This window comes from Plectropomus leopardus, chromosome 16 (genome assembly GCF_008729295.1).
Source record: "Plectropomus leopardus isolate mb chromosome 16, YSFRI_Pleo_2.0, whole genome shotgun sequence".
Taxonomy (NCBI): Eukaryota; Metazoa; Chordata; class Actinopteri; order Perciformes; family Serranidae; genus Plectropomus; species Plectropomus leopardus.
The window spans coordinates 3535657-3562554 of NC_056478.1; the positions used below are offsets into that span (position 1 = coordinate 3535657).

Here is a 26898-nt window from a genome sequence, read left to right on the forward strand (position 1 = left end):
TATATATATATATATATATATATAATATAAATAATATATATATAAGTGTTTAGATATATATATCCACGGCTATATATTATATAAAAATTAAATATATATGTTTCATCATCAGTGTTTATAAACATTGTGTGTGTGTGTGTGTGTGTGTGTGTGTGTGTGTGTGTGTGTGTGTGTGTGTGTGTGTGTGTGTAAAACTGTGTTTTGATGCACTGTACTTGGTGTGCAGATAAATACCAATGTGCTTTGACATTTTGCGTAGTTGTGCGTCTTCTTGCTGGCCTGTTCTTTCCGCCCGAGTGTGTGTCAGTGGTTGTGATTGTCTGTGTGCATGCATGTGTTGCTCCGCCATCTGCTGCGTTGGACAGGGTGGGCTCTGCACAGCAGGGGGCACGGTCACTGGGATTGTGGGGTTGCGACGAGCACGTGAACACACAGGACAGCCAGTTAGATAAAGAAAAGCCTGGAAGGAGAATTCGAGGTTGTCGGGGAGTGCGGTTGGCGCTGAGAGGACAAGAAAGAAAAGAGATGTTGGAGAACAGGAGGAGAGGTCGGGATGTGGTCAGAGAGGGGGAGGGGGTGAAGGAGCCAGGGGGATCAGAAATGAAATTTGAAGGGCAGACATTTGATTGAGTTTATTCCTTGAGCATGTGTCTACTTGTGTAAGCAGTAAGTGAGTGTGCGAGTGTGCGTATGTGTGTGTATTTTAAATGTGCGCAAGCAGATGGGGCACCACCTGAGCTCGGTTGATAAGTCTGTCAAGCGGAAAAAGAAAGGAAAACTGCCATCCGTGAAGCACTTCTTGCTGAGCGCAGTCAATCTGTGAACTTGTGAGTCGCGTGCATATGTGCGTGTATTATAGTGGGGGTGTTTGTGCTCATTCAGTGTGTGTGTGTGTGTTGTGTGTGTGTGTGTGGGTGCTTGGACAAGCATCTGAGCGCCTCACACATTCAGCCTTTTCACTGGTGATAAATGTGAGTTGAATTAAATTTTTTTCAGCCCGGAAATTTAATTTACTTTTTGTGAGAAAGATTTTTAATTAACATCCTTTCACATCCAGACTTAAATCAGTGAATCCACTGATAGAGGTTAGACTCACAGTGCAGGTGCTCCCGCATCATTCATTAGAAAAGGACCATTAATACTGCATTGTTGAGGTCTATCGAAAGTAAAAAAGCAAAGATGAAGATAAATAAGGAAGAAAAATATAATGATGTTTAGGTAATAACATAGAAACAATATAAGCAAGCTTTATTATATTAATGTTAATATTATTATTATTATTGTGAAGATGTTTATTTGTTTCAAGCACAAACAGATTAGCTTATCCCTTCTTTTTTTTTTCCAGTTTTTCTGCTAAGCTAACTGGCAGCTGGCTCTGCAGTGGCCAAACAGTTACATCCATGATGCCACAAGGCCCAGACTTTCTTTTTCCATAGATTTATATTGCAAAAAAGCCATCTGTAAATCAGTGAATACATTGAATACAGCCTAGAAAGATTCAATCATTTTATACCCATTCAAGTTAGCGAATGGTTAAACTGTAAGCAGCCGGCTCTGCCAGTGGAAGTCGCTAGTTGCGCCTGCTCTATGGGCCGCACTGTTCACAAGCAGTGTCGAACATCTGGGTAATTTTACAAGCAGCAGTTGAATGTTTTTGGCTTCATGCGCCACTGAGCAACTTTAATTGGAATAAATGTGGCCCTGCTTCCGACCATGTATCCTGGTCTCTTTATACATCCATGCTCATCCAGGCCTCTTATTTAATCGACAGATTTGTATAAATCTTTTTATGTATATCTCGACCCTAGAAAGTGAATAATTGTATTTCCCAAAAAGTTTAGCTTTTTCCCATAAAGGAATAAGGAGTAAAAAAGTAAACTTGTCAGAGGGCAGACTTTAGACATTATAGTGACGGTTTCCTAAATGACCTTAAATATTGTTGATATTTCTGCACTGTGTTGTTTGTAGGGTATGATAGGACAGGACGGGAGAGATGGATATCATCCAACATAAACAACAATATGCAATATATCTGCTCTGAGCAAAGCTAGGCGGTGCCACAAACTGTTTACACAACACTGACGCATTAGGCTCGTTTAAGATGAACGGCTCTTCGGGCGGACGCTGATGAGATCCTGCTGCATCAGCATGTTGGTAAAATATAACACTGCGGTCAAGTCAGACAGTTTCTAGCAGCCGTCAAACAACATCAGGAATTTACACCAATATTTACATCCTGTTAGATTCAACTGTAATATTATTGTTGTTATTATTAATCTAACAATAACTATTATTGTTTTTATTATTACTATTATTATTATTTTTGCTATTATTATCATTATTATTATTATTATTAATGGATTTTATTCATTCATTTATTTATTTCATCAACCACACCAGATATGTTCAACAGATTAAACCTACGATGCACAATATGAGACTAACTGCCTAAAATTTAGCTTTAAAATTAGGATTTTTATTGACAAACCCAGGTGTTTGTGGTCAAAACCAAGAGCCAATCAGCTCAGAGATCAGGCAACAGTCAAGCATTTTCCCATCATGCCCTGAGTTGCAGTCGGTGGGCTGCATCTGCGCCGCCTGGCTCCAAAAACTGTGTTCGCCTCAATCTCAAGCTTATTGTAACCCACATGATGTCAGAGCAAGTCGGACACAAATCTAGCTGGCGTGCGTTGTGCGGCGACTGGCGTTGATCAGGTCTGTGCAGATCTGACTCATCTCGAATGAGCCTGATATCATTTTAAGTTGTTTTAACACAACTGATAAAAAGAGCAAAGTTAGCAATAATTTGAGTCGTGATTCAGCTGACTAATGTATGATTCACCGTTTTAGCGAGCAGTAAACATGAATCTAGCAGGAAAGTTACAGAAAACTAAACCAAAAAGAAGCTCGGAGGGAAACTGCAGAGTGTGTGTGAGTTCCTCACCACAGAAGAGACCTTTCACATTACAAGTAGCTCTTTTATCCATTGTTAATATAGATAACAGCAGCTTTAATATCATATTATGGTTGTAAAAAATATGGTTGATATTAAGCTCATTTGTCATGTCAAGAAAAAGAAAACCATTAATATGAATATTAATGGCCTATGAAGACGCACTCTGCAGTGTGTTCCTAAGATGGAATAGCATGAACTTTTTTAAATGTAGCAAAAAGGCCGACGTCTTAATGAGCACTTGCTCCATTAGCTCTAAAAAAGTTATTTCTATTGCGGCTAAACAGAAGCAGCCAGATGGTTTTTCCACACTCCCTTTAATTGTCTTGTTTTCTCAGGTTTTTTTCTTTATAAAGAGTCCTGCTGTGCCGCATTGTTGTAATTTATTTCTTTACTTAATAGCCCCAGGATTTTTATTGATGGTTGAATATTGTGTCAGTCACTCCTGACGAGTCCTGGCCGATCACCACATTGTCTCCTTCTCCCCTGGGTGTTAATGGAAGCGTTTAAAAAATAAAAAATACATGTATTACAAAGCCGGGAAGCATTTAGACATTTTCTCTCACAATTACGACGAGGAAAGAGTCGTAAAATCCGGATAACCACCGTGACATAAAGTTTATTTTTGAGTTGCCTTGCTGACTGAAAATGAGACAGTCCTCTGTGTCACTTTGCATTCTGGAGCGTTTTATTGAGTGGATGCTCTGCCCGTCGGCTCTATTAGATGCTAATTAAGGAGCCAAAAAAAGATATTCAGAATAGAAATTGGCTGTCTGTGATTTTCAGATATAATTTTAAACATAAAGAGAAGCTCTGTATGCTTCTGTGTGTGAACAGATGGCGTTTTTGAATCTTTTTTTTTGATTTTTGCACCTTTTGATTTTTGCACTGATTTTAAGGCATCTTATTTTTCCCTCATGCAGAGTTTGTACGGTCATGGAAAAACTTCATCATGGGATTTCCAAATACCAGTATACTCTGAACAGTTTTAAAGAAGTCATTGAATTTTATTTTACAAACCTCTTTACTGACGCATGATGTGACTAAGGAGCATCAGAAATTTAATTTTGGCATTTTATTTTAACAGGCCCATGGGTTTGGAAGGCATGTTTTCTTTAAAGATCACCAAAAATTAAAAAAAAGCCAAAAACTTTTAAGAAAGAAAACTTGCCATCAAAAAAGAAAAAAAAAATAGTAAAGAATTGTGTTTTCTTTTTAAAATCACCAAATCTTGTAAAAGCAAAAAATTACAAAAAAAGTTAAAACAATAAAATTATGGCTTCTTTTTTTTTTACTCTTAAATTTGCAATTAAATAAATACAAAATACAGCCATTTAAAGTTGTATGCCCCTGCTCTAAAGCCAGAATAAAAAAAGTGCTTGAAAAATTATTTGACACTCCTCCCCCTTTTTGCACCACTCCCTCCCCTCTCATCAAAATATGAACAGTCCCTTCGTTATATTTAAATATTCCCTTCTAATCCTGAATTAATATTTAAAAAAAATATATATATATTTAAATATATATTTATATTTTAAAGTAATAAGAAAGTATTGATAAAGAATATCAATGGTAATTTCAGAGAATGCATGGTCTTTAAATATGGCCTCAAAGTCCTGGAAAAGTCCTGGAAATGTATTGGTTGAAAACATGCATGAACCCTGCTCATATCTGTTCTTCGGCGCCTCATTTCCCTGCTGCAGCGGTGAACTTTTCAGGAAAGCAGGGGGGCAGGTTGTTAGCAGCATCCCGTCGTCCTCATTTGGCCAGAAAAGAGTCTTGGGTAAAGTGAAAACTATGAGTGTCTCCTAATGAATCCACAGTGTTTTGCGTACTGTATGTGTATCCATTAGCTGCTAATTGGTTAATTAGAGTGTGGATGTGCATCTGATTAGCTGTCATTAGACTTTCCAGGGGGTCGGGGGGGATTAAACAGCCGCTGGTGCTCTGAGTTTACTCACAAACCTTTTTTTTTTGTTTTGCATTTTGATTTGTTCCATCCATATGTGCCATTAAGGAGCAAGAAAAGTTTCCACTGTGCACGCGGCAAACCTCGTACGCCGTGCTCCCGTCTCCTTCTCTCCACGTGTCGCCCTGTTCGGCTCGGAGGAGGGTGGAGAGCGCCAGGGCAAACTGTTAACTCAACCCAGCCAAGTGGAATAGCACTCAGACAAATGAGCTGTAATGACTAGGAGACGCAGGGGTCCAGCTCGGCTCACACTGTTTCTCCGTCTCACTCACACACACACACATTGTTATACCTTTAAATACATGCGCTGTTTAAGGGAATCCTTAAATTGTAGCTCCATTCTTTCTCAGCCTGTCCTCCTCCATGACCACTTCATCATCTGTAATCAAGCGTAGACGTTTCTAAAGACGGTGAAGTCGTAAATTACAGTAACGTGCACAGCAGCAGGAGGGGCAACTGAGATAAGCGTTTGCAGGTTGAGTATTTCTGTCCATGTGCTTTATCTGTGTGATCTTTTTTTTTTTTTACTTGATTACTCAGTTTAAAGCTGCCCAGGAAAAGATTTTTTTTTCACAGCCGTGGCGTATGCTACAACAAGAGATACCCCCAGATTTTTTTTCTCATAAATCTTTGTGTGACACATAAAAAAAAAGTTATAACTGAATTTAACAAACTCAATTATGCTTCTCAAGTGTACAGGCAAGTTGAACAATATGTCTACTTGGAGAGTAAGATTTGCATTCTGATATATTTTGGGTTCTTATTTTACAGTTAATCTCACCTGATGTGCAAAGACTAATGCTGGTACAGGTTAACACTTTGACCTTTGCCACAATCCTGTTTTAATGTGTAATGTCTGGAGAATTTGTCGTTTTGTAAATAGGCTTGGTGTCCTTTTCTTTAAAAGACTGGTCAAGGAGGATCCTTTGCACCACCTGACAGAGGTCCTTGCTAAACCCCTAAAGTCCTAAAATCCTAGAAACGTACTAAAATCCCAAAAATGTCCCAAAACCTTATAAACATCTTAAAATCCTATAAACATCCTTAAATACGAAGAGCGTCCTTAAGACACATCCTAAAATCCTAGATATGTCCTAAAATCGTACTAACGTTGTAAAATCCTACAAATGTCCTAAAATCCTACGAACTTCCTAAAATCTTCTGAACATCCTAAAATCCATCAAACTTCCTAAAATCTGAGCAAGGTCCTAAAATCCTAGAAATGTCCTAAAATCCACGAACGTCCTAAAATTCATCAAACATCCTCAAATCCTAGAAACATGTATGCTGCTGCTGGCCCCTAGCCTGTTGTCATTTTGCAAAAGTGGCCCCAAGCAAAGCATGTTGGGTATCTCTGCACTAGGTTGTCTACTTTCACAAGATACTGCTTTCATGCAAGTTGAATAGATGAGCACACCACAGCCCCTTAGAGACAGTTATATGTTGAGGGGGGACGAGCAATTGTATTGCAGCTCCGTGGCCCCCTGTGGTCCCCCCATGGGGGCGCCACTGATCTAAAGGCATAGAAGTCAAGAATCACAGTAACACGCAGAGAAGCAGCAGCAACTGAGAGTTTGCAGCAGTCTTTTTTTACACATTTTATCTGTAATCACTCCTTTTACTACATTACTCAGTTTAAAGCTCCCAGAACAAGATTTTTTCAGAACCGCAGCATGTTCTGCAGCAGGATTTCAGCTGGAAATGTTGATATTAAACATTATTGACCATTTAACATTCCTGCAGCATAAGGCACGCCAAATAAAACACTCCGTGCTGGTTGTGCTGCGGTCTGAAAATGGCTGGATTTCATTAGATCAGCACGGCACAATGGCTTGGCTCGCATCCATGCTGGAGACAATAAACCCGGGACGTTCTGTGAGGTCCGCGGCCCGTAGGTGTGACATTCATGTACTCATTCACACCTCCGCCAGCCAGCAGCTCTTCTGCAGCGCCGCCACCACCGCAAAGAGAGGAGATTCACACCTTGAGAGGAGAAAGACCATCAGATGTCTTTGCTCCGAAAGTCTGCCACCTACAGCTTCCGGCTCCGGCCTGATTAATACTCGCCGATCCCCTGCATGTTTCCTCAAATGTTCGCCGTCAACGCTGACACTCGCTCTTCTTCATGAAATAATTGAATTTATTCGTCATCTTTCTCTCTGGCTTCACCGCTTCAACGCTAACCATTAAGCAAGGCCAACGCGACGGGGAAGCTGTCAGCAGTTTGGAAAGACAATTATAAGCTTTGCGTCTCTTTTTTCTTTTTTTATGTCAGGACTCTGTTGATTATTGTCCTGCTCTGTGTAATTATTCAGCCTGGTTTGTCTTTTAGAGCCAATGCAGCGTGAGATTACTCTGTTTCACCTCTCAAACTGGAAAAGCAGGATGCAGGGGAATGTGCCAGAAACGTCTTAATCGCTCTATGTGAAGAGTGCCCTTCAGCGGATCCTCTTCCGATTTTATTTCTGGAGTCTGAGATGGTATTTGAGGGAGGGAGAGCGAGGGAGGGGGCGAGCAGGAGAGAGAGAGAGAGAAAGTTGGATGCAGCTATTCACGGGAGAATTGGAGTGTGAGTTTTTGATATTCCTTCGGCTTATCAGTGAAATCTCAAGCAAACATTTCTATCTGGGCTCATAAATGTAACATGGAGGCAGTAAATCCAGATTAGATAACCTCTGGTCTGGATGTCTGGAGGGGCTGCAGCCAAAATTAAGGTTCTGTTCTCTTGACCTTTTGGCGAGCGTCGACTGTCAGCCCGAGCTACCGAGGAGGAAGGAAAGGGCGAGAGGGGTGGGGGGGGGTCTGGTGAAGGATTGTGTTGCCACCTGAAAATTTGACTCATTTTATTCCTCGAGCCGCAGATCGTGCTCAGACCCAAAGCGAGAAGCATTTTCAGGAACATGGATCGGCCTCAGCATCGCTCATGCCACATCTGACCCGCTGCGAGGCTGCAAGGCGGCTTCATCCAATATTCAACAGACCAAAATAAAACTGTATCAAAAACTTATCATTGCATTTGCTGATAGTGCAGATTTGTTACAGATGCACCCGCATCCATCAAACCCGGGTGTTTAAAGGGATAGTTCGGATTTTGCATGATTTGCTTATCCATAGTCAGCTTTTTAGTATGAACACAGAAGCTAAGCAATGTGCTGCAATGAATGAGGTCCAGCTGCAAAACGGATTTTAGTCCCCTAAAAACACTCCTACAAAAACATTGAAATGTGTGCTATATTTAGAATATTTCATTGCTTTACCTTGACATCAGACAGCCCATGTTATTGAGAAAGGGGATCTCGTCAGATCCACCAGGCTCCATTGAAAAAATGGAGATCTTTCTGAACACAGCAGCTGCTGGTTTTACTGCTGCCTCGATCAATTAGTTTGTTTGCATTATTTTGTGACTTTGTAGAATCTTAACTAACATTTTTTAACGCCAAAGTCGCACAATAACACAAACTAACTAACTGATCGAAGCAGCTCCTGCGTTCAAGGAGACTAAATGGATGTTTTTGTTAATGGTGTTTGGTGACTGTGACGACAGTATAGTTGGGGAGCTGAAGCTGTTAAAAACGTCTGTTGGCTCAGGCTGTCAGAGAGGAAGGTAAAGTGGTGATGATACTGGTAAACCATATTTTGCACCTGAACAGATATTGTTTTTTTTTTTTTTTGGGGGTTAAAATATGATTTGTCCCCCGTCCACAGCAGCACATTGGACAACTGAATTTCTCCAAAGGTTTATCGTAACTGTGTCACTGCTCTTGCCTGCTTCTCCAAACTGTAGCTTATACAACCCCACTTCAAAAAACTATCCCTTTAAGATCTGAATACAGAAACATTTGTCAAGTCATTGCAAATTACAAGAAAACATGTCACTTTTATATTGTTTTATTTGTCCAAGTTTTGAGGTCACCATCATTTTATTGTGTTTTGTGTTGCTGCTCCAAAGCAATCCATGGAAGTAAAATCTAATTTCATGTGCCCTGCTCGCAGCATTGAAACATTACATTTAAAAAATTCAACAAGAACATCTGTCTCCAGTGACCATGTCCCAGTTATTCAGGAAAATTCACAGAACAAACCCTGAACTGGGACTATTTCTTCGGTGAAAGGAGTTCCACCAAAAACTGTATTTGGGTATCGGGGACACTGTTTCATGAAAGACACAATGCCGCTGAGTTTTTTTAATGTAATCACAATCCTGCAAGCACCACAATCTATTTAATTTCACTGTTTTAGGGTGGAAGTGGGATTTTTAGGTAACGATATCTCAAAATATGGGCAAATAAAACGATCTGCATGACTCGATACCACTGTAATAAGTCAGTAATTTGAGTGAACCAACCCTTTAAACATAGTTTGAGGATATTTGAGGACATGAGAATTGTTTGTACACCAGCCCATCACTGGAGTGCAGAGTTGTGCACAACACAAATTGAAAAATACACACACACTCAAATCCTGCACATGCATACATCTTGCACCTCCTTGGACACTGACATTATTTGGGAGCCTTTGGCCCCCTGATCCTCACCATAGCAAATTAACACCCTGGGAGAGAAATCATCGGATTAGGAAGGAAAAAAAGCAAAGGAGAGAGATTAGAGAGAAGCGGCTGAGATAAGAGGAAATGGTTATGGACCAGCAGTGAGATATGAATGGCTCTGAGCCCTCAGAGGCGGACTGGCACTGCCTGTGATACCCAGTGAGGAAAAGTCTGCACCACTTTTCACACAGCATGTGAATATATTCACACATATATATTTATACATGTGACATGTTTATTAACTCGCAGACACTTTTTTTCTCATGAGACTCGACCAGATGTTCGTTTCTCATTGTCAGCAGGGTATTTCTATAATTTATGTGTTTAATGGCTGATTGCAAAACAGCCAAATTTCCTTTAGAATAATGATAAAGTCAGAGACCAAGAAAAATATCTGAATTATTTGAGCCAGGGCATCCTTCATAAAGCGCACTGTTGAGTTTAAGCCCTTGTAGATTTCTCAGTTTATATGAGTCATAGTCATAAAAATGGAGATGTAAAGTGCAATAAAAAAGCAGAGAAATTGTAGGAGGACTTTTCTTCCCTGAGATGCAAATTTTGTTCTACATGCAATCTGGGAATGTAACCCGTTTTGGAAATAAGTTTTGGATCACATAGGGAAGTGGTTAGGTGCAATGGTACCTAAATCTTCAAGGCTATGTCTGATGGGGGACCTAACAGAAGTGCCAAATGTATCAAAATATGACCTTGTTGTGATAAAGTAGGGGTCGCCACAGCAGCTCGAGTGATCCTCAGATTTTGGAAGAATACATCCCCTCCAGATTTTGAAAAATGGAGCAATCTGTGTTAGAAATTGTGTCATAGGAACACATGCTAGAAAGGGTCAGTGATGAAGTTGAAGGCTTTAAGAGGTCACAAGCAGGTTTTTTTGTTTGTAATTTGTCTGCTGAACTTTAATGATTTGGTGTTTATTTGTACTGCTGTGGTTGCTGAATTACTATTTTGGGTCTAAGAATGTGTAGCGACCAGGGTCCTGTATATTTTGAGTTCCAGTAACAATACTGTCACTTTCCTAATTTCTGACTGAATAAATGAATAAATATTTGATTATAAAAAGGATGCAAATTTTGCACAAAAAAAAACAAAACAAAAAAACACACCACTTACATTTTCAAATGCCGTTCTGCTGCACATTAGAAAATCCCCTCAGGAATTCTTGGGCTGTTTTTGCAGTCGTTGCGCCCCTGATTTTAAGGCAGCTTTTCTTAAAAAAAATTAAATCTGGAACAAACATTCATTTGGACTTCAGGATGAACTGACTGGATTTTGATGGTCAAACATCAAGGTCACAGTGACCCCGTCTGTCTCATTCTTGTGAACGCAATATCTCAAGAGGGTCTTCAGGAAGTTTTCTCAAATTTGGCACAAACGTGGACTCAACGATGGACTGATTGGACTGTCAAAGGTCAAGGTCATTGAGGCCTTACAAAACATGTTTTTGGTCTTCAGTCTAACAGTTTATATCCAAGAGGTTAGGGCTGGCCGATAAAACAACAACGATATCAATCGCGAAATAACTTTTCCTCGATTGAAATATGAGATGTAGTCGATAGAGTGTTGATAGAACGTATTTCAGGCATGTTTGCTCCGCTCTCATTCTCCGCCGATGTCTCTGAATGTCCACTCTGTTCTCATTTTCTGCCGGTGTGTCCACTGGTGTCTCTGAATGTCCCCTCTCTCTCATTCTCCACTGGTGTCTCCGAATTTTTTCACTTTCCCATTTTTTTCACAGACATGGACGTAAATTTTAAAAGAAGCTTGGCTGCTGTGCGGAGGCATTCAACACCGGGGCGGTAATTCTAGTTTTGAGCTGATATTTGTTTTGGTAAGAAACCACTTACAGACGAGGAAATCTCAAGCCGGGAGGACAATTCTAGCACATGACATGCATTTTAGCAAGCCACTTTAACTCTCAGCTTCAGCCGTGCAGAGTAACTATCAGGTGTCAGTGTGTCTCTGCGACTTCACCCAACCCCGCAGTGTCCCTTTGACTGTACCCGCGGCAAAGTCCGACTGGTTAAAGGAAGGTCGCAGAGGGCTGAAAGAGGCCAAAGGGCACGGGGTGAAAGAACAGGATGCAGTGAAGGAAGATGAAATGGAGAGAATATTGGAAAAAGAGCAACGACTCCCAGGGGGGTTTGAGTGGGAACGACTTGAGAGAGGGAGCAAAGTCTCCCGTAGGTTTAGAGAGAGATGGAGAAGGAAGGAGGTGTTAGCCGCAGGGTAAAAAAAAAAAAAGAAAAAACAGGATGAATAGTGAAAGCATGGTCGCAGCATGGTGCAGAGAGCAAGGAGACACATAACAAGGTGAGATAAGAGCCGCTGTGGCAGCAGGGAAGAGCAGGAAACACGATCTTTCCGGTCTGTCTTCATCTCTCCATCAACCTCTCCGGAGCGACTGTACGTCCCACGTGTGTGTGACGGGGGTAAAGCATGGGCGGTGCGCTCCTGTCACAGATAGGTTTCATTTGGTTGAAGTTGAGTTGAAGCAATATGCAGAAACTGTCAGGGGGTGTACTTTTGTGTGTGTGTGTGTGTGTGTGTGTGTGTGTGTGTGTGTGTGTGTGTGTGTGTGTGTGTGTCACGCTCCGTGGGTGGGCATCAACTTCAATTTGAGATTCAGCTCTTACACAAGCTCGTCCGTCCCTCAGAATTCAGACTTTTTTGTCACACAATTCACAGCCCGCGATGACTGAAACCTCCTCCTGAGAGATTTGATGCCGGGCTCGGTCCAGATGTTGCCATTGTTGTCTGTGTTTACGCTCGATGCACGCTGCCATACTGCTTCACCAGGCTGCTGTCGCGCTTGTTTGTTGCAGTTTTAATGGACCATTTCAGGCGTTTCTTAAAGTGCCGGTAGTCAATATTTTTCTATTAATATGTTAATGGATGAAATTACTACATGTGTGTAAAAAGAGTCGAAACCTGCAGAGAATAATCACCAAACTCTGCAGCTCAGCTCAGCTCTGAGAAGGTTTTAGCTCAGATTCTCAACTTTCTTTGCTTGAAGGCAACTTTTGTAAAAAAGACAGGAGGCCAGAGGCCAGTGACAGCAGCTCCACACGTGATTCTAGGATTTTAGGACATTTCTAGGATTTTAGGACATTTCTAGGATTTTAGGACATTTCTAGGTTCTTAGGATTTTTACAGGGTTGAAGGACATTTCTCAGATTTGAGGACATTTCTAGGATATTTGGACAGTTCTAGGTTTCTAAGTTTTTAGGATGTTTTTGGAATTTTTAGGTTGTTTTTAGGATTTTAGGACCTTTTTTTCCAGATATAATTACATTTCTAGGATTTTAGGCATTTCTTGGGTTTCAGAACATTTCTAGGATTGAAGACATCTCAAGGATATAAGGACATTTCTAGGATTGAAGATATTTCGAGTATTTAAGGTCATTTCTAGGATTATAGGATGTTTTTAGGATTTTAGGACATTAGGGGCTTAATTAAGACCCCTGTTGGGGGATGATTTTTCATTCACTCTGCCACCTTATGTTTACCAAAAGTACAAAAACAACTCCCGGTGTGAATCACTGTATTTTTATTGCAAATTGGAAGATCAGGGGCCAGATTTGGCCCGCAGGCCGTATGTTGAGTTTCACTGTGTCAGCTGCTGCTTGACTCTTCTGATTTTATGGTGTGTAACTGGTAACACCACCAGCGTTTCTAAATGCAGCCGGCAGATTTTCAGTGAAAAAGCTGGAACTCGACACTCCCTGCACAGCACCAAATGGCAGATGGACCAACCCAGTCCCACTCAAAACCTATTAAATATCAACGCTTGGCCAGTGACCCTTGTTGTCAGGCACCCTTTAGCGGTGGTATAAAATGCACCATTGAGCAACAGCTTGTTTTGGTGCTTCAGGTTTCTACTGTTTCTACTGTAAAGAGCAAGACAGTCTGTAAAGGACAGGCGGGAGGGGAGGTGGGGAGGTCAAACAAACGCTGGACTTTCATCAGGAGTTCATCCAGTGTAAATGTTGTGGTCTCAGCAGTAGACGGCGTACAGACAAACATAAAGAGGCACATGGAGCAACGGTCATATAAGCGGAATCAAACTTCCATTTGCAACAGAATTTCTAAACTCCAAACTGTCATTGGATGTCAGGAAAAAGGAGTTTTGCTTTCTTGAGTGCGTGTTTTTGTTTTGGTGGCAAAGACGTTACCAGAAGAATCACTGTTGACCCATTTTTGCTGCGGTCCAAAACAGAAGACTCTTTTCTTCCTTTTTGGCAGTTTTGGCAGCTCCTCTCTTGGTGCTGATTTCAATAAAGAGGTGGTTCTGCAATTGCAGGTCCAAATGACAGAAATTCACCAATGCTTGTTAGAAAATACTGTTGACACCTGTCAGAGCTTTGTTGAGAGCTGGAGGTGGGATGAAATTTGACAGAGGTGGCCGAGACTTCATTCTTTCTTCTTTTTTTTTAGATTATTATTTTGGGTTTTTGCCTTTGTTGCAGAAAGGACAGCTTGAGCGTTAAAGAAGGATGACATGCAGCAGGCTGGAGTCAAACCTGCTGATAAAGATAATACATGTCCTGTAGAGCTGCACAGTTGCCCAGAGTAGAGGACCATGGTTTCACAATGTAGCATCAACCTACAATTTTATGTATATATTTCCTCCAAGAAGGGTGCTGCTCAAAAGTAGATTTTTCCTGAATATAGACAGGTTAAAAATATAGCAGAAAATAACAAAAGGTCAGTAACAATCAAGAGAAGCAGACTTTTCCTTCCCAAACTGCCATGGGTATAAACTCCATCAGGGAAAAAAAACAAGAGCTGTCAAGACTCGGTTATCCCTTCATCCCCAACCGCTCGTCTCCATCCTTCGATCCTCCATCCCTTCATCCCCCTACCCCACTCCCATCAAACCTCCGACTGACTGACAGCCGTCCCTGCGAGGCTTCGTTTTCGGAGGAAAAACTCACACACATGCACACACCCACGCAACCATCTGATCCGACGCCGTGACTCCCCGTCAGCGGCGCCGCTCTCCTGTGTTGTTGCGTTCTGACAGGCCGGTTGTTGGGTTGCGTTCGCTTGTGAGTCTGTTTGGGGCTTCAGGGGTCAGAGGCGCGCTGCAGCCTCGGCGCCCAGATGTGGACTCTCCCTGACGTGTGTGACCAAGCGGAAAGAGCCAGAAACAACCCGGCACATGTTCGTGAGGTGATAATAAAGACCTGCGTGTGCACAGACGTACGATGCAGCACGTCTGAGCTGCATGTGAAATTTGCTTAAGCTGGTTTAATTAGACGCTGTGGGAGTTTGAGAAAGAAATTCCAGGCAGAAAAACACAAATTACTCTTATTTGTTTTTAAGTTTACATCTTCAGACTAAACCTGCGGCAACTTGAATTTTGTATTTGTACATTGTCCACTACATTTTAAAAGACAATTCAATATTTCCTCCTGAACAAAACAAATCTTTACAGATATTAAACCAAACAGTAGGACATTGATTGACGTGCACACAGCCAAAAAGAAAACTCAAATTGGCTGAGACACAGACACTGAAACTTTGCCAAGTTAATTGAGGCAGTCAATATCAACAAACTGAAACAGCTAATAGGATGAAAGGAGGAGAGATGAAAAGAGATGAAAATGTAATCCTATAAAGGCAGAGAAAACTTTTAAAATCCAGTGAAAAATTGCGTGTGATAAAGAGAAACGGAGTACAAACACGTACAGCAACAGCAGCAAACTAATCACCAGGAAGAACAATAGCAGAGCAAAGTCAATATAATTAATGTGTGTGTGGAGGTACGGTTGGAGACTCATGAGAGAGGAAGACAAAGAGCCTTTTCTTAACTTTTTCTTTTTTCAAAGAACAGCCGCTGGAGCTGCGACTGTCCTATAAAACTACACTCCCATTTATTAATTATTAACTGAATATTCGAAGGTGCTGGAGGTCTCGATGTTGGGATTGACTACAGGGCCAACCATTGACATCAGCCCCGACTATTATGGATGGATGGATGGATGGATGGATGGATGGATGGATAGATAGATAGATAGATAGATAGATAGATAGATAGATAGATAGATAGATAGGTAGGTAGGTAGGCCCAAGGGACTGTTCTTTATTTATCAGGGGAGGGATGGTTGGTTGCTGTAAATATCTTTCCTCGAGCCTCCCTGACTGAATTGACGAAAACGTTTGTCCCACATGATGTGTTAAAGGACCTTTGTAAATTTGAAAAGCCAACAATAATTTCTGTTTTTACTGTTTCTGGCTGTGATAAATGCTGCAGTGTTGGTGATTTTTATTTTGATGAGGCTGCGGGTTTGGAAAGCATGTTTTCCTTTTTGTTAAAAGAAAAAAGAAACCAAAAAGGCTTTGTTTTTTTTAAATGGTACAAGAAAACAAAGCAAATTTAGAAAAAAATCACAAAAAAATTAAGGAAAAATTAAAGGAAAAAAGTTTTAAAGAAAAAAAACTCACATTTTTTTGAAAAATCACCAAAACATTTTAAAAGAATAAAAAAAAACCTGCGGGCCTGCATAATTTGAAAGCATGTTTTCTTTAGAAGATCATTACTAAACTTCCTCCTTAGTGCTTTAAGAATTATTTGACGTGCTTCCCCCTTTTTTGCACCATCCCTCCCCTCTCATACATAACAAACAGTCCCTAATAATGATAAAAGCTCTAGATCTAATCAGTCCTAACTTAAACTTGACTAAATGTATTTAGTTCGATTACGCCACTTTAAACAAAAATACAGACTATTTTTCCAACTCTAGTCAATCATTTTTTAGTGACAGCAGTTGCAAAGTATTCTGTTTCTACTCAGTACTATTTACTAACAACTTCTAATTTTATTAATATCATAGATTATGATTAAAGTTAATCTTAGTATTTCAGGGTAAATAAAGTGCCAGAATGCATTAAAAAAGCATCAAAATAGAGCATGTTTATCAAAAGGAGGTTCCCCTGAACCCCCTTATGGAGGCCTGTTCTGAGCCTCAAACTCAGACTCCCCAGGGGCCAACGATGGGGACAAATTCAAATCTTTTTAGTAAGTTACCAGAGAGGGCGATGACGCGCTCGACTCCTACGCCCTTCCACATATCGCCTTGATTGTCCTTTTTCTTAGCTACCTTCATCCTCGCTGTCACATTTTCTCCTTGAGCCATCACTTTTTTTTTCAGTCCCACGCACTAAAATCTCACCGCAGAAAAGAGCCAGTCAGCTTTAAGCTGTCCACTAAGTCTAAGCTGTATGTCCACGATACGTCTGAGGCAGTGCTTACCGCTCTGTCTGTTTGCTCAGCCTCACTAAAGCCCATTGTAGTTTTTGTATCTTTCCCTCTTCCTAGAGAAATACTCTCTGTGTTTTACCAGCTTTGAAAGAAAAAGAGAAGCTTAAGAGGGGAAAAAAAAAGAAAACAGAGGGGGAAGACAGCCGCCTATGGATGTGCCTGTCAGGCGTGTGTGTGGAAAAAGTATCGATCCGAGCAGATGAGCCAGTGGTTAGCCTTGGTTTGGAGTGTATGAAGATTAGCTTCCCCTCCCTCTCTTTCTTCTCTCTCTCTCCTCACACTCGCTCCCTCCCTGGCTCGCCTCCCCTCCGCCCGCCCGCCCGCCTGCCCGCTGCTTACAAACACACAGCTCATTTCTGTCTGGCGGCTCGTCGTCTTGCCTGCTCGCTGGAGCCTGCTGCTGAAGACTGAGAGGACCTGAGACACGCATGTGGCAGCCTGCCAACCTGTTTGTGTGTTTTGGATCACTGGTGTCTTTATCCAGCTGCTGCCTATGTGTGTGTGTGTGTGTGAGTGTGTGAGTGAGATTGGCTGAGGACTAACAGGGACGAAACGTGTCTCAAGTATCTTCTTAATCACACTCGGCGCATACATGTGTGTATGAGCCCGCGCCGCGTACATATGTACACACATTGATTCTCACCTATTGATTGTGGGTTCCCGGACACAGTGTATGTTTCAGTGTGCGGACGAGTGAATGTGTGAGATAGTGTTTGCATCGCGCGGAGAGAGAGAGAGAGAGCGAGAGAGCTGCACGGCAACTGAACGAATGGCAGCCCCATCAGTCTCTGTAATTGAGTTATACTTTCCCCATTTAAGTCAGTCGCTTCCTGTGACCAAGAGGAAACTTTTTCTATTTTGCATTTTGTTTTGCATTTCCCGACAAGCTTATTGACTCTGGGACAGCCAAGGCCTGCTGAATTCAAAACAGCAGCCTTGTAATGTATTGCTGCTTGTGTTTGCAAACCATCAAGGTTCTTCGAAAAAAGATTTTCTTTTAATGCTGCCATTATAACTGCAGATGTATAAAAATGCTCACCTTGCCCTTGGGAAACATGCATGTATAAATATTTAGGCCATATATTATAGCACAAAACTGCCGCCTGTTAGTGCAGCACTGAGGCGTCTTTAACCCTTTGACACCTGAGCAAAATGGTATGATTTCTATCAAAAACCATAGAGAGCAGGAAATAAGCAACTGAACAAGACATGGCCAAAAATGGCAAGAAAATAGAGAAAAAATCCCTGAAAAAAATAAAAGTGTAGGAAATTAAAAAATAAAATAAAAATTGTGAATATAAAATTTTTAAGATTATAAATATAGTTTTTCTGGACAGTTAGTTTTTCCTAATTTCCTAATATTTCTCACCTTCCCCCTCGGGCTGTGGAAAAAACAAAATCAGAGCAAAATGGTTTGATTTTCACCAAAAACGTGGAGCAGCAGTGTTAACAAGTCATGGCCATAAATAGCAAAATATTTAAGCAAAAATAAATAAATAAACAAGAAAATTACCCAATAATAGTGAATGAAATTATTTTTTTTTTCTATAACATAAATGTAAATATATAATTATAATGACTATAAATATTGTTTTCTGGAAATATTTCACTAGTTTTTGATCATTTCTGATAGTTGCATGACTGTAGAAAAAAAGGGTAAAAAGAGGCAATGATTGGCTCTTGGCTCTTATGTATTGGTGGAAACTTTCACCTGATGACCTGCCCTCTTCCATCTCTTCCCTTCTTTTGTCCACCCCAATCATCCTCCCCCTCCACCCTCCTCCTCCCCCCTTTTGTCCTCCAGGTGTAGCCGAGGTGATAGTTCTGGTGGGAGGGCGTCAGGCGATCGGGATGAACCAGCGCTCCCTGACAGCAGTCACCTGTTTCAACCCTCAGAACAGTAAGTGGTACCCGCTGGCCAGCCTGCCCTTCTACGACCGCGAGTTCTTCAGTGTCATCTCGGCGGGAGACAACATCTACCTGTCAGGTGAGCCAAATCGCTTCACTTCCAGCAGCGCAATTGTGGCTTTTCCCATCGCAGTCATTTTTTTGTGGCACAGGAGCAGGAGGACAGTCAATACTGTCAGTTTATCTCACTGCAGTAGTGAAAGGTTATCCCTGCAGCCAGGGACGCCTCATAGTCACTTTGGAAGTTAGAAAACACACTTTACAATTAATAAAGATGTGCAAGTACACCATTATCTGTATCCCTGTCTTTATATTGGAATGGATGGAGTTTAAAGGGATAGTTCTCCCAAAAATGAAAATTCAGTCATTGTTCCACTCACCCTCAAGCTGATGGAAAGTTTTATAGTCCACAAAACACTGCTGGAGGTTCACGAGGAAAAAGGCGTTGCACTCATCTCCCAAATAATCAAAGCAAATTGTGACCAGGATTAAAAAAGTTACAAATATTAATTATTAAACCACAAAATGTCTCCATACTGCTCATATGAAGTAATCCAAGTGTCCTGAAGCCCTGACGTGCCAAGTTGTTTTGAAAAATGCCCCTGGCGTCATGTTTTTAGTCTTGCTGTAGCCTGTAGCTCCTAGTGTGGGAGCCACGTTCACCTTTGCACGAGACCTTTGAGATCTCACAGTATCTGCATGGCAGTGTTTACATGCTACCTGGAAGCTTCCCCAACACACAGTATTTTTACATCCGGCACAAGAACTTGTTGCTTGCTGCCAACACCAGAAGTCCCTCTCCTATATAAGCCTTTTTTAAAGCAGCTAAATCACGTTTTGATATCAACCCCTCTGTACAGGATGGTGATGCTGAGCTGTGAGGTGCGCAAACCAGGACCGCCAGCTCCTGTATGTAATACACTGACTTTACAAAAGTGTTTCACACAGCCCCACTTCAAAAATCCCAAACTATCTTACTGGCCCCCGTTATCCGAAATAAAATGGATTCTAATCTGTCATCTCTATGTGTTAAATGTCAGAAATGCCACAAGTTGGGTATCACTGCTGGAGACTCTTAGTCTGACAGTAGGCAGGTTCCCATCAAACCTCAAATTGTTCAAATTGAAATTGCGAATATAAAATATGCCCAATGGAAAAACCTCAATTTCGAAAAAAATTCGCATTTATTGCAAAAATAAAAGTTTGCATCAGGTGGCATTTGAAAGAGCCATATTTTACAAAACTACAATGAAACACTTTTTTGGCTTTTGTAGGTCACATGATGCTGTGGATATGTGCTGTCAGTAGGAACTGGCTCCCTCATGATGCAGCAGGAGCTACAAGAGCTGTTATTGCATCACATAACTCTTCAAAATTTGAGCAGATCATCCTTTCCATCATGGCTCCATAACACGCCTACGTGGCCTTAGATTGGAAATAATGACGACTAGTTTGGTGGCTGCAATAGAAATAAACCTGCTGATGTTTTGAACAGCCATCACCATGGTTACCGGACCGTTATCACCAGAGGAGAAATCGCAGAACATCACTCAGTCATCTCAAAGTTTTGTTTCATCGACATTTCCAAAATATTGCTAAAGTTTTGCACTAATCTATAATGGAAACCCACCTACCGATAATCAAACTCCCCAAAGTTTACAGAGTTGACGTAAAGAGGTGATGACCCTCTTTTGATTTAGTCACGGGGAAAAATTACTTCACTTTTTGAGGCTAAAACTGCATTACGGTTATAGATCAAGAGACGGTGGTTTTACTGTTCTGACCTCTTTTGATAAAGCCCCTTTCGTCACACTGAATGTTGACACAGGTCTCCACACTTGGATTCAGGGACTCTTATTGAAGACGTTTTCACTTCATGACAGGTATAATTTGACAAAGTGTAGCTGCCCAGCCTGCCGCCGACTTCTCGTGACCTTTGCGAAACCAATAAAGATTTTTAAAAAGGGTTGCTGCCCTTGACGCTTACTCATCTGTTGCTTTGAAAACTGCCCAATACTGCAGACATCTTTGATGTCTTTCTTTTCAGGAGACTCCTATTTACCTTGTGTGGAGAGTTTTTCTGAACTTGACTTTTTTTTTCTGTGTCTGGCTCTACAGTCGCTGCAGTGTTCTGCAGTTTATTTTGTTCCATAGCGGCACACTGTGCACTCTGTGACTCCGCTCTATGAGACACCTTTAAGTTGCTCCTCCAGAGGTAGACTGAATTTCTCCCTCCACGGTCCATTTGTGCGAGAATCCTGCACGGTACTCAGACCTTGACATTGCACCGTGGAAATGCAGCAGGATTTGTCCTGCGTGTACCTTTCCTCTCCCTCTTTTCATATAAATGTAAATTTGTGTTTGGGCATTGGAACAGGTATGCATGTGTCCGCTGGGAGTCAGACAGCCAGTGGGGAAATCAGAGGTGTTCTAGCCAGCCAATCAACAGGCTCGGGTCTGTAACCTTCCTCAGACTGCGAGCAGGGTCACTGAGTCACGGCTGGTGTTACATGTCGGCTACACAGCCAACAGGGCGGCTTTGAAGAGAGCTGAAACAAGCACAGTGTTGATGGTTGACTAGTCAGCACAGCAGCAAACAACTTTCAGTCAGCTGGCAAAGTGTGTCACTTTTTCTTTTAATCATCTGAAGAAAACACTATATTGAGGAGAGGAGATTTTAACCCTTTGAAACCTGGATTGACATCAGTTTTGTAGCATTCAGACGCCTTTCACAAGCATTTAAAACCCTTGAAACCCAAGAAATGTATTTTGATTTATTTGAAAACAATGAAAAACAAGCAATATGCAACTTAATAAGAAATGCCCCGCAAATTACAAGAAATCATCTAAAGGTGAAAATAAAAATGACCTTATAAGAAAGAAAAATTATTAACAACTCAGAGGAAATAAACTAGAAAATTGTATATATAAGTATAATAGTGGTGTATTTAAAATAAAAAAATCTAATAAAAAATATATATTATTTCCCCTTGTTCCTTTTCTCACATATATGTATATATACATATACATATATACAAGTTGTTAAAAAAATAAATTAAAAAAATTGGATTTTTTAATTTTATTTTATTTTCCTTGTTTGTTGTTGTTTTTTTTAAAACCTTTTTTGTGCTTATTTTCAGGTCATTTTTTGGGGAGTTTTTCAATAATGCCTTGCTAGTTTGGCCCTTTCAAGCCAATTTGTTGAGGTTTTAAAGGGTGACAGGCGAGATTATTCTGCGATTGTACCTTTTGTCCAGAACATTGAGGCTGCATGACGGCGTAATATCCGTGCATTGAGAGGCAGTGTAAATGGGACTTATATGTTTGATTGGATGTAGTAAATGAACAAAAAGGTGGAAAAGGAGACTAATACACTTTTCCACTACATGGTACCGGCTCTTCTCTACTCGCCTTTTTTTGGTTTCCCATTAGGAAAAAGTACCTGGTACCTGGTACTACCTTTTTAGTACCGGGCTCTTGGGGTTCCAAAAACAGCCGACTGGGTACTAAGAGGTACTACAAAAGTTACACAAAAGGTTCTTGATTCCCTTGAAAAGCTCTTAGTTATCATTTTTCCCATCTGAATGACTCTTACCTCATATATTTCAGGCGGCACAGAGTCTGGAGTGATGGTGGCTGACGTTTGGTGCTACATGTCCCTGCTGGACAACTGGAACCTGGTGTCCCGCATGACGGTGGCCCGCTGCAGACACAACAGCCTGGTATACGACGGCAAGCTCTACACCATCGGAGGACTGGGCGTTTCAGGGAACCTGGACCACGTAGAGAGGTAAGAGTCACGTAAAACCAGCAGCAGCTCGTCTCCGCACATCAAACACCTCCAGCGGCTCCCAGCTGGCGGCCGCAGAGTCCCACGCTGCTCTAACTTCGCTCCGACAGCCGTCTCAGAGAGAGAGAGAGAGCTCATGTGTGGACAATTCTGCAAAAGTAGGTGGATGCTGAGCAATCCGGTTTGAGCAAATAAATATTCACAGTGCGCAGCGAAACGTGGCAGATGGTGTGGCATGCAGTAGTGCGGCGCAGCATATTGCAAAAGTGGTTGGACAGGTTTGTTAGCATTTTTCTGTGAGAGCAAAAGGTGCCGAGGAATGAGCCTGAGCCCGGGCATATTAAATGGTCGCAGCTGCGAGTGTTGTTGTGGAGCGACGGAGCACCTCTTACTTGTTTTGGAGTGGCGCATGAGTGAGAGGATTTGCTTTCAGGGAGCAGAGTGGTGTACTGTGTCTGATTCCATCCACTTCAGCATCGGCACATCAGCGACACTTCAGTCGAAGGTCGTCCACTGTGGCCCATTCAGCTGCATCTTTTCGTCTTATTTTGCCTGTATTTCGTATTGAATCTCTTCAGCAGAAAAACAGACTGTCCTTGTGGAGTATCATGACTTCCTGGTGGCTTAAAAACATGAAAAGAGATTGTCAGGATTTAAAGAAGCAGTGTGCAGGATTTTACAGGGATATGATGGCAGAAAGGGAATAAATTATAACATAATATTTCCTTTAGTGTATAGTCACCTGAAAATAAGGTTTGTTATTTTCGTTACCTTGGAATCAGCTGTTTATATCTTCATAGGGAGCGGCCATGATGCACTGCCATGTTTTCTACAGTAGCCCGCAGCGGACAAACCAAACAGTGGCTCTAGAAAGATAAATTAACGTTTTTGCATTAGCCACCAAATTTAGAGGCCCCTCCGTGATGAGACGCATTGGAAAAAAGAGCATTGTTTTTGTTTTTGTTTTGTTTTTTTAAATCACCAAAGAGTTTTATTCAGTGTTTTTAATCACCTTCGTCCAGATGCATAAAAACGATACGTGACTGAAATTGTGTGTGTGTGCACAAAAGGCAGAAATATGGATTATTTTTGTCAGATTTATAAATTGCTTAAGTCTGATTCTGTTTTATAAATCTCGATCACTGTGGCCCTTCACCTTTATTAAATGTTTTTACCAGTTTAAATCACTGGGTGCAGATAATTTGGCTTTTCTGGATCAGAAATAAGGTGAGCGCACTTAGCAGGTTTTGGGCCAAATAGTGTACAAAAAATTACTAAATTTTAAGTTGAATTTCCTTTATTCTGTGTTTTTACCTGTTTTTATCACACGGTCCGTGTGTTTTGGAGAGGAGGAGACCTCTGTTGATGGTTCTCTTGCTAAAAACCTCCAGAATAATTAAATAAATGAACGCTGAAGGAATTCTAACTGGGAGAAGTTTCAGCTGATTGATATCTGCAGCTCTTCACCACTAGACGCCACTAAATCTCTCTAAATTTTACACACTGCTTCCTTAAATTTTGAGTATTATGGCTTGTTTTGTAGCATCGCTCTCCACCTCTCATTCCTCCCTGTAACCTGGGCTGAGCAGAGTTTGAGCAGAGAGAGAGGGGGCTACCTCCCCCTGCACGGCAGAGCGAGATTAACCAAAGCAATCAAACGAACATTACTGAGTATATTAGAGCGGGCCGCTGCCGCTCATTACCTAGCAGCTCAATTGATCTCCAAAGCTGTTCGCAATGCACAACAGTCCTCCAAATGAAACAGCCTAATTTGATATTTCCCCATAATGCTGCCATACAGTGTCGTTATGACGGGTAGATGGAATATTTGCCCCGTAATGGAAACGCATTTGATTCCTCTGTCTCTGAGCTGCTTAATTTGAGGGCTGCCGCTGCATCTGGGGCATTCACGGCTCCGAAGAAATCAGCGTTTCAGCGTGTGATGTGTTTATGTGTGTCTCTCTGCCGGTGCCCCCGTGTGCGTTTTTGTGCAATCATGAGGCTTCTCCGAGGCCCTCAGCAACTGGACTCAATTATCAGCTCTGTAAAACTTTAACCTACTTTGCCTCTCTCCAAGAACTGCCAGAGGCCTCTTCTGCTTGGCATTACTGTCCGAGCACTGCACTCGTGAAGGTTGCACCAGCTTGGGAGAAATAACCCACACACCGAGCAAAATAGTTGAACTCTTAATTGTGAGGAGGAAAATGCACGGTGCTGCGGCCGAAGCGGACCGTTTGTAGTGCGGGGTCAGGGTCACTTCCACCAGCCTTATCATGTTAAAGCAAACAGGTCTCTCAAGCTGTTTGGGCAAATCATCGGAGCAGCGGACGGGGCTTGTTTCTAAGCAACCCAGGCTTTTATTTTGTCTTTTTCAGAAACAGCTATCTGGAGCAAAAGTCAGAATTGACTCAGTTGGTCTAAAGACTCAAAATTCTCGGAATAGAATATATTAATACATTAAAATATGTGCTTTTAGAGAGGGCACAGACTTATAGAAGAATATATGTGAGGTATTCTTATAACTGGTCCGCCTGCTGATGGATTGCATTAAAATTCCTCAAGTTTTTGTGTTTATTTTTTATGCCTCGACAGCAGCAGCTTGAGGCATAATGTTTCGAGTTTTCTGTCTGTCCCTCTCAGAATGGCTTGATGCAATTTCTTCAATTTGGCACAAACGTCCAATTAGACTTGAGGATTAAGTGATTAGTCTTTGGTGGTCAAAGGTTACTTTTTTATTTATTTTTATTTATTTTACCTTTCTAATTTATGTTTTACTTATTTTATTTCCTTTAATTGTGGTTTTACTGCTGTTATTGCTTCTGTTGTTTTTGGTCTATTTCTTTTCTATTTCTACCCTATTTTTGTATCACTTGGGTTCAATAGGACTGTTATTGTATCGCTATTGTCTATGTATCCCATTTCTGCTCTGCTTTGGTTGTCAAAACACTTTGTAAACTAGGGCTGGGTGTAAAAAAAAAGCAATTCATTAATGCAATGCAATATGTTTTTTGCCAATTCAATATCGATTCATAAAATCCTGAAATTGATTATTTCCGTGTTAATGACGCCCCGCTCCTGTGGGGGCAGTGTGAGTGCGCCTGAGTGTGATTGACGTTGTTCAGAGGCCCCAGTTGACCCGCAAACAACGTCTTGTTTATTCATTAAAAAGGCAACAGTGGCACGAGGTAGCAGTTGTTAAAATCAGCACCGATAACAGTAAAAGCTGACGTTTGGATAGAGGAAGTCGATAGAAGTTACGCCTCGTGAGTCAGTGTTAAAACATTGCAACAATACGACCAACTTCCGTAACCTTTTGAGCCGACACCGCGCAGATGTTTTACAACCTGTTGCTAACGCTAAAGCTGTGGATCACACACTAATGCGGGTTGACATGCATAAATGTTTATTACTTTTAAGTTCGGCTCAGACAAAAATGTGCACTTCTCTGTTCTTTAAATTTATTTGAGTTTTAATTTTAATTTAATAAAGAAAAATGCAGTGGTAAGATAAGTTTTGGTGTCAGTTACTCTCGATCTTGTACAGATCCTCTGTGCTGCCGGGTAGAAGATGTGTGTGAAGCATCAGTTTTTCAGAATTTCTAGCTTCTTTGCAGTAACATCCATATTTGACTTACTGACTACTGTCATGGCAACAGCTTTTTTGTTTTGTCCTCTTCCTCTTGTCGTCCACCATTTGTTAGCTCAATGGTTTGATGTTATTGAGCTCGAGGTGATTGTTGTTGCACCATGTGATGACAATCTTTCGGTCCATGGCAAAAATAGTCTTAAAGTGAAAACAGCATGTTTCTCCTTAAAAAATATTTTCTGAAATCCTACACATCAATTTAACTTTAATTTGGCCTTAAAATCTACTTAAAAGTACATTTCATTAAATTCCTTTAAAGTATTCACCACTGATTTTATGAGTCTGGACAAACACGGATGTAAACTGCAACTTAACTGTTTGGTGAAGGCAAATAACAATGCAGAGGTAATTCTACTTTATGATAATGCTTACAGATGCATTATTCATTGATTCAGATTTACATTTTAAAACGTGTTATTTGGATAGTTTACACTTTTTCTGACAAAATGTGTTGACCTGCTATAAATTCCTCTACCACGAGTTTGGTGTAGATTCAACAAATAGCATAAATGTTGGTGATGTGAGCTTTATGGAGACCAGAATATTTTGCTTTATTTAATGTGCACAGGGTGACAGCTGTTAGAGGGGAATAACAAACGCACTGTAAAGATTGGAAGTATTTAGCATTCTGCATATTTGCATTTGTATGTGCAATATTCTCTTCAAAAAGACTTGGCCCTAAAGTTGATGTTGGGAGCAGGGAATTACTCCAGCACTGGTCGCATTTTCAATGGGAAACATGCTCGCATGCAGCTTAGACATTCAGATATCAGTCCGACAGCCTCTAGAGAGAAAGTACATCGTT

General features: G+C 41.1%; 1 protein-coding gene across 3 annotated transcripts in view; it reads left to right on the forward strand.

Annotated features, from left to right (window-relative positions):
* Positions 1 to 26898, forward strand: part of LOC121955786 (kelch-like protein 29) — a 378430-nt gene that overhangs the window by 277830 nt on the left and 73702 nt on the right. For all 3 annotated transcript variants that reach the window (XM_042503866.1, XM_042503868.1, XM_042503869.1), the window contains 2 exons: positions 18555 to 18737; positions 22268 to 22448. In XM_042503866.1, coding sequence (XP_042359800.1) covers positions 18555 to 18737; positions 22268 to 22448 — 364 coding nt within the window. The remainder of the gene's footprint in view (positions 1 to 18554; positions 18738 to 22267; positions 22449 to 26898) is intronic.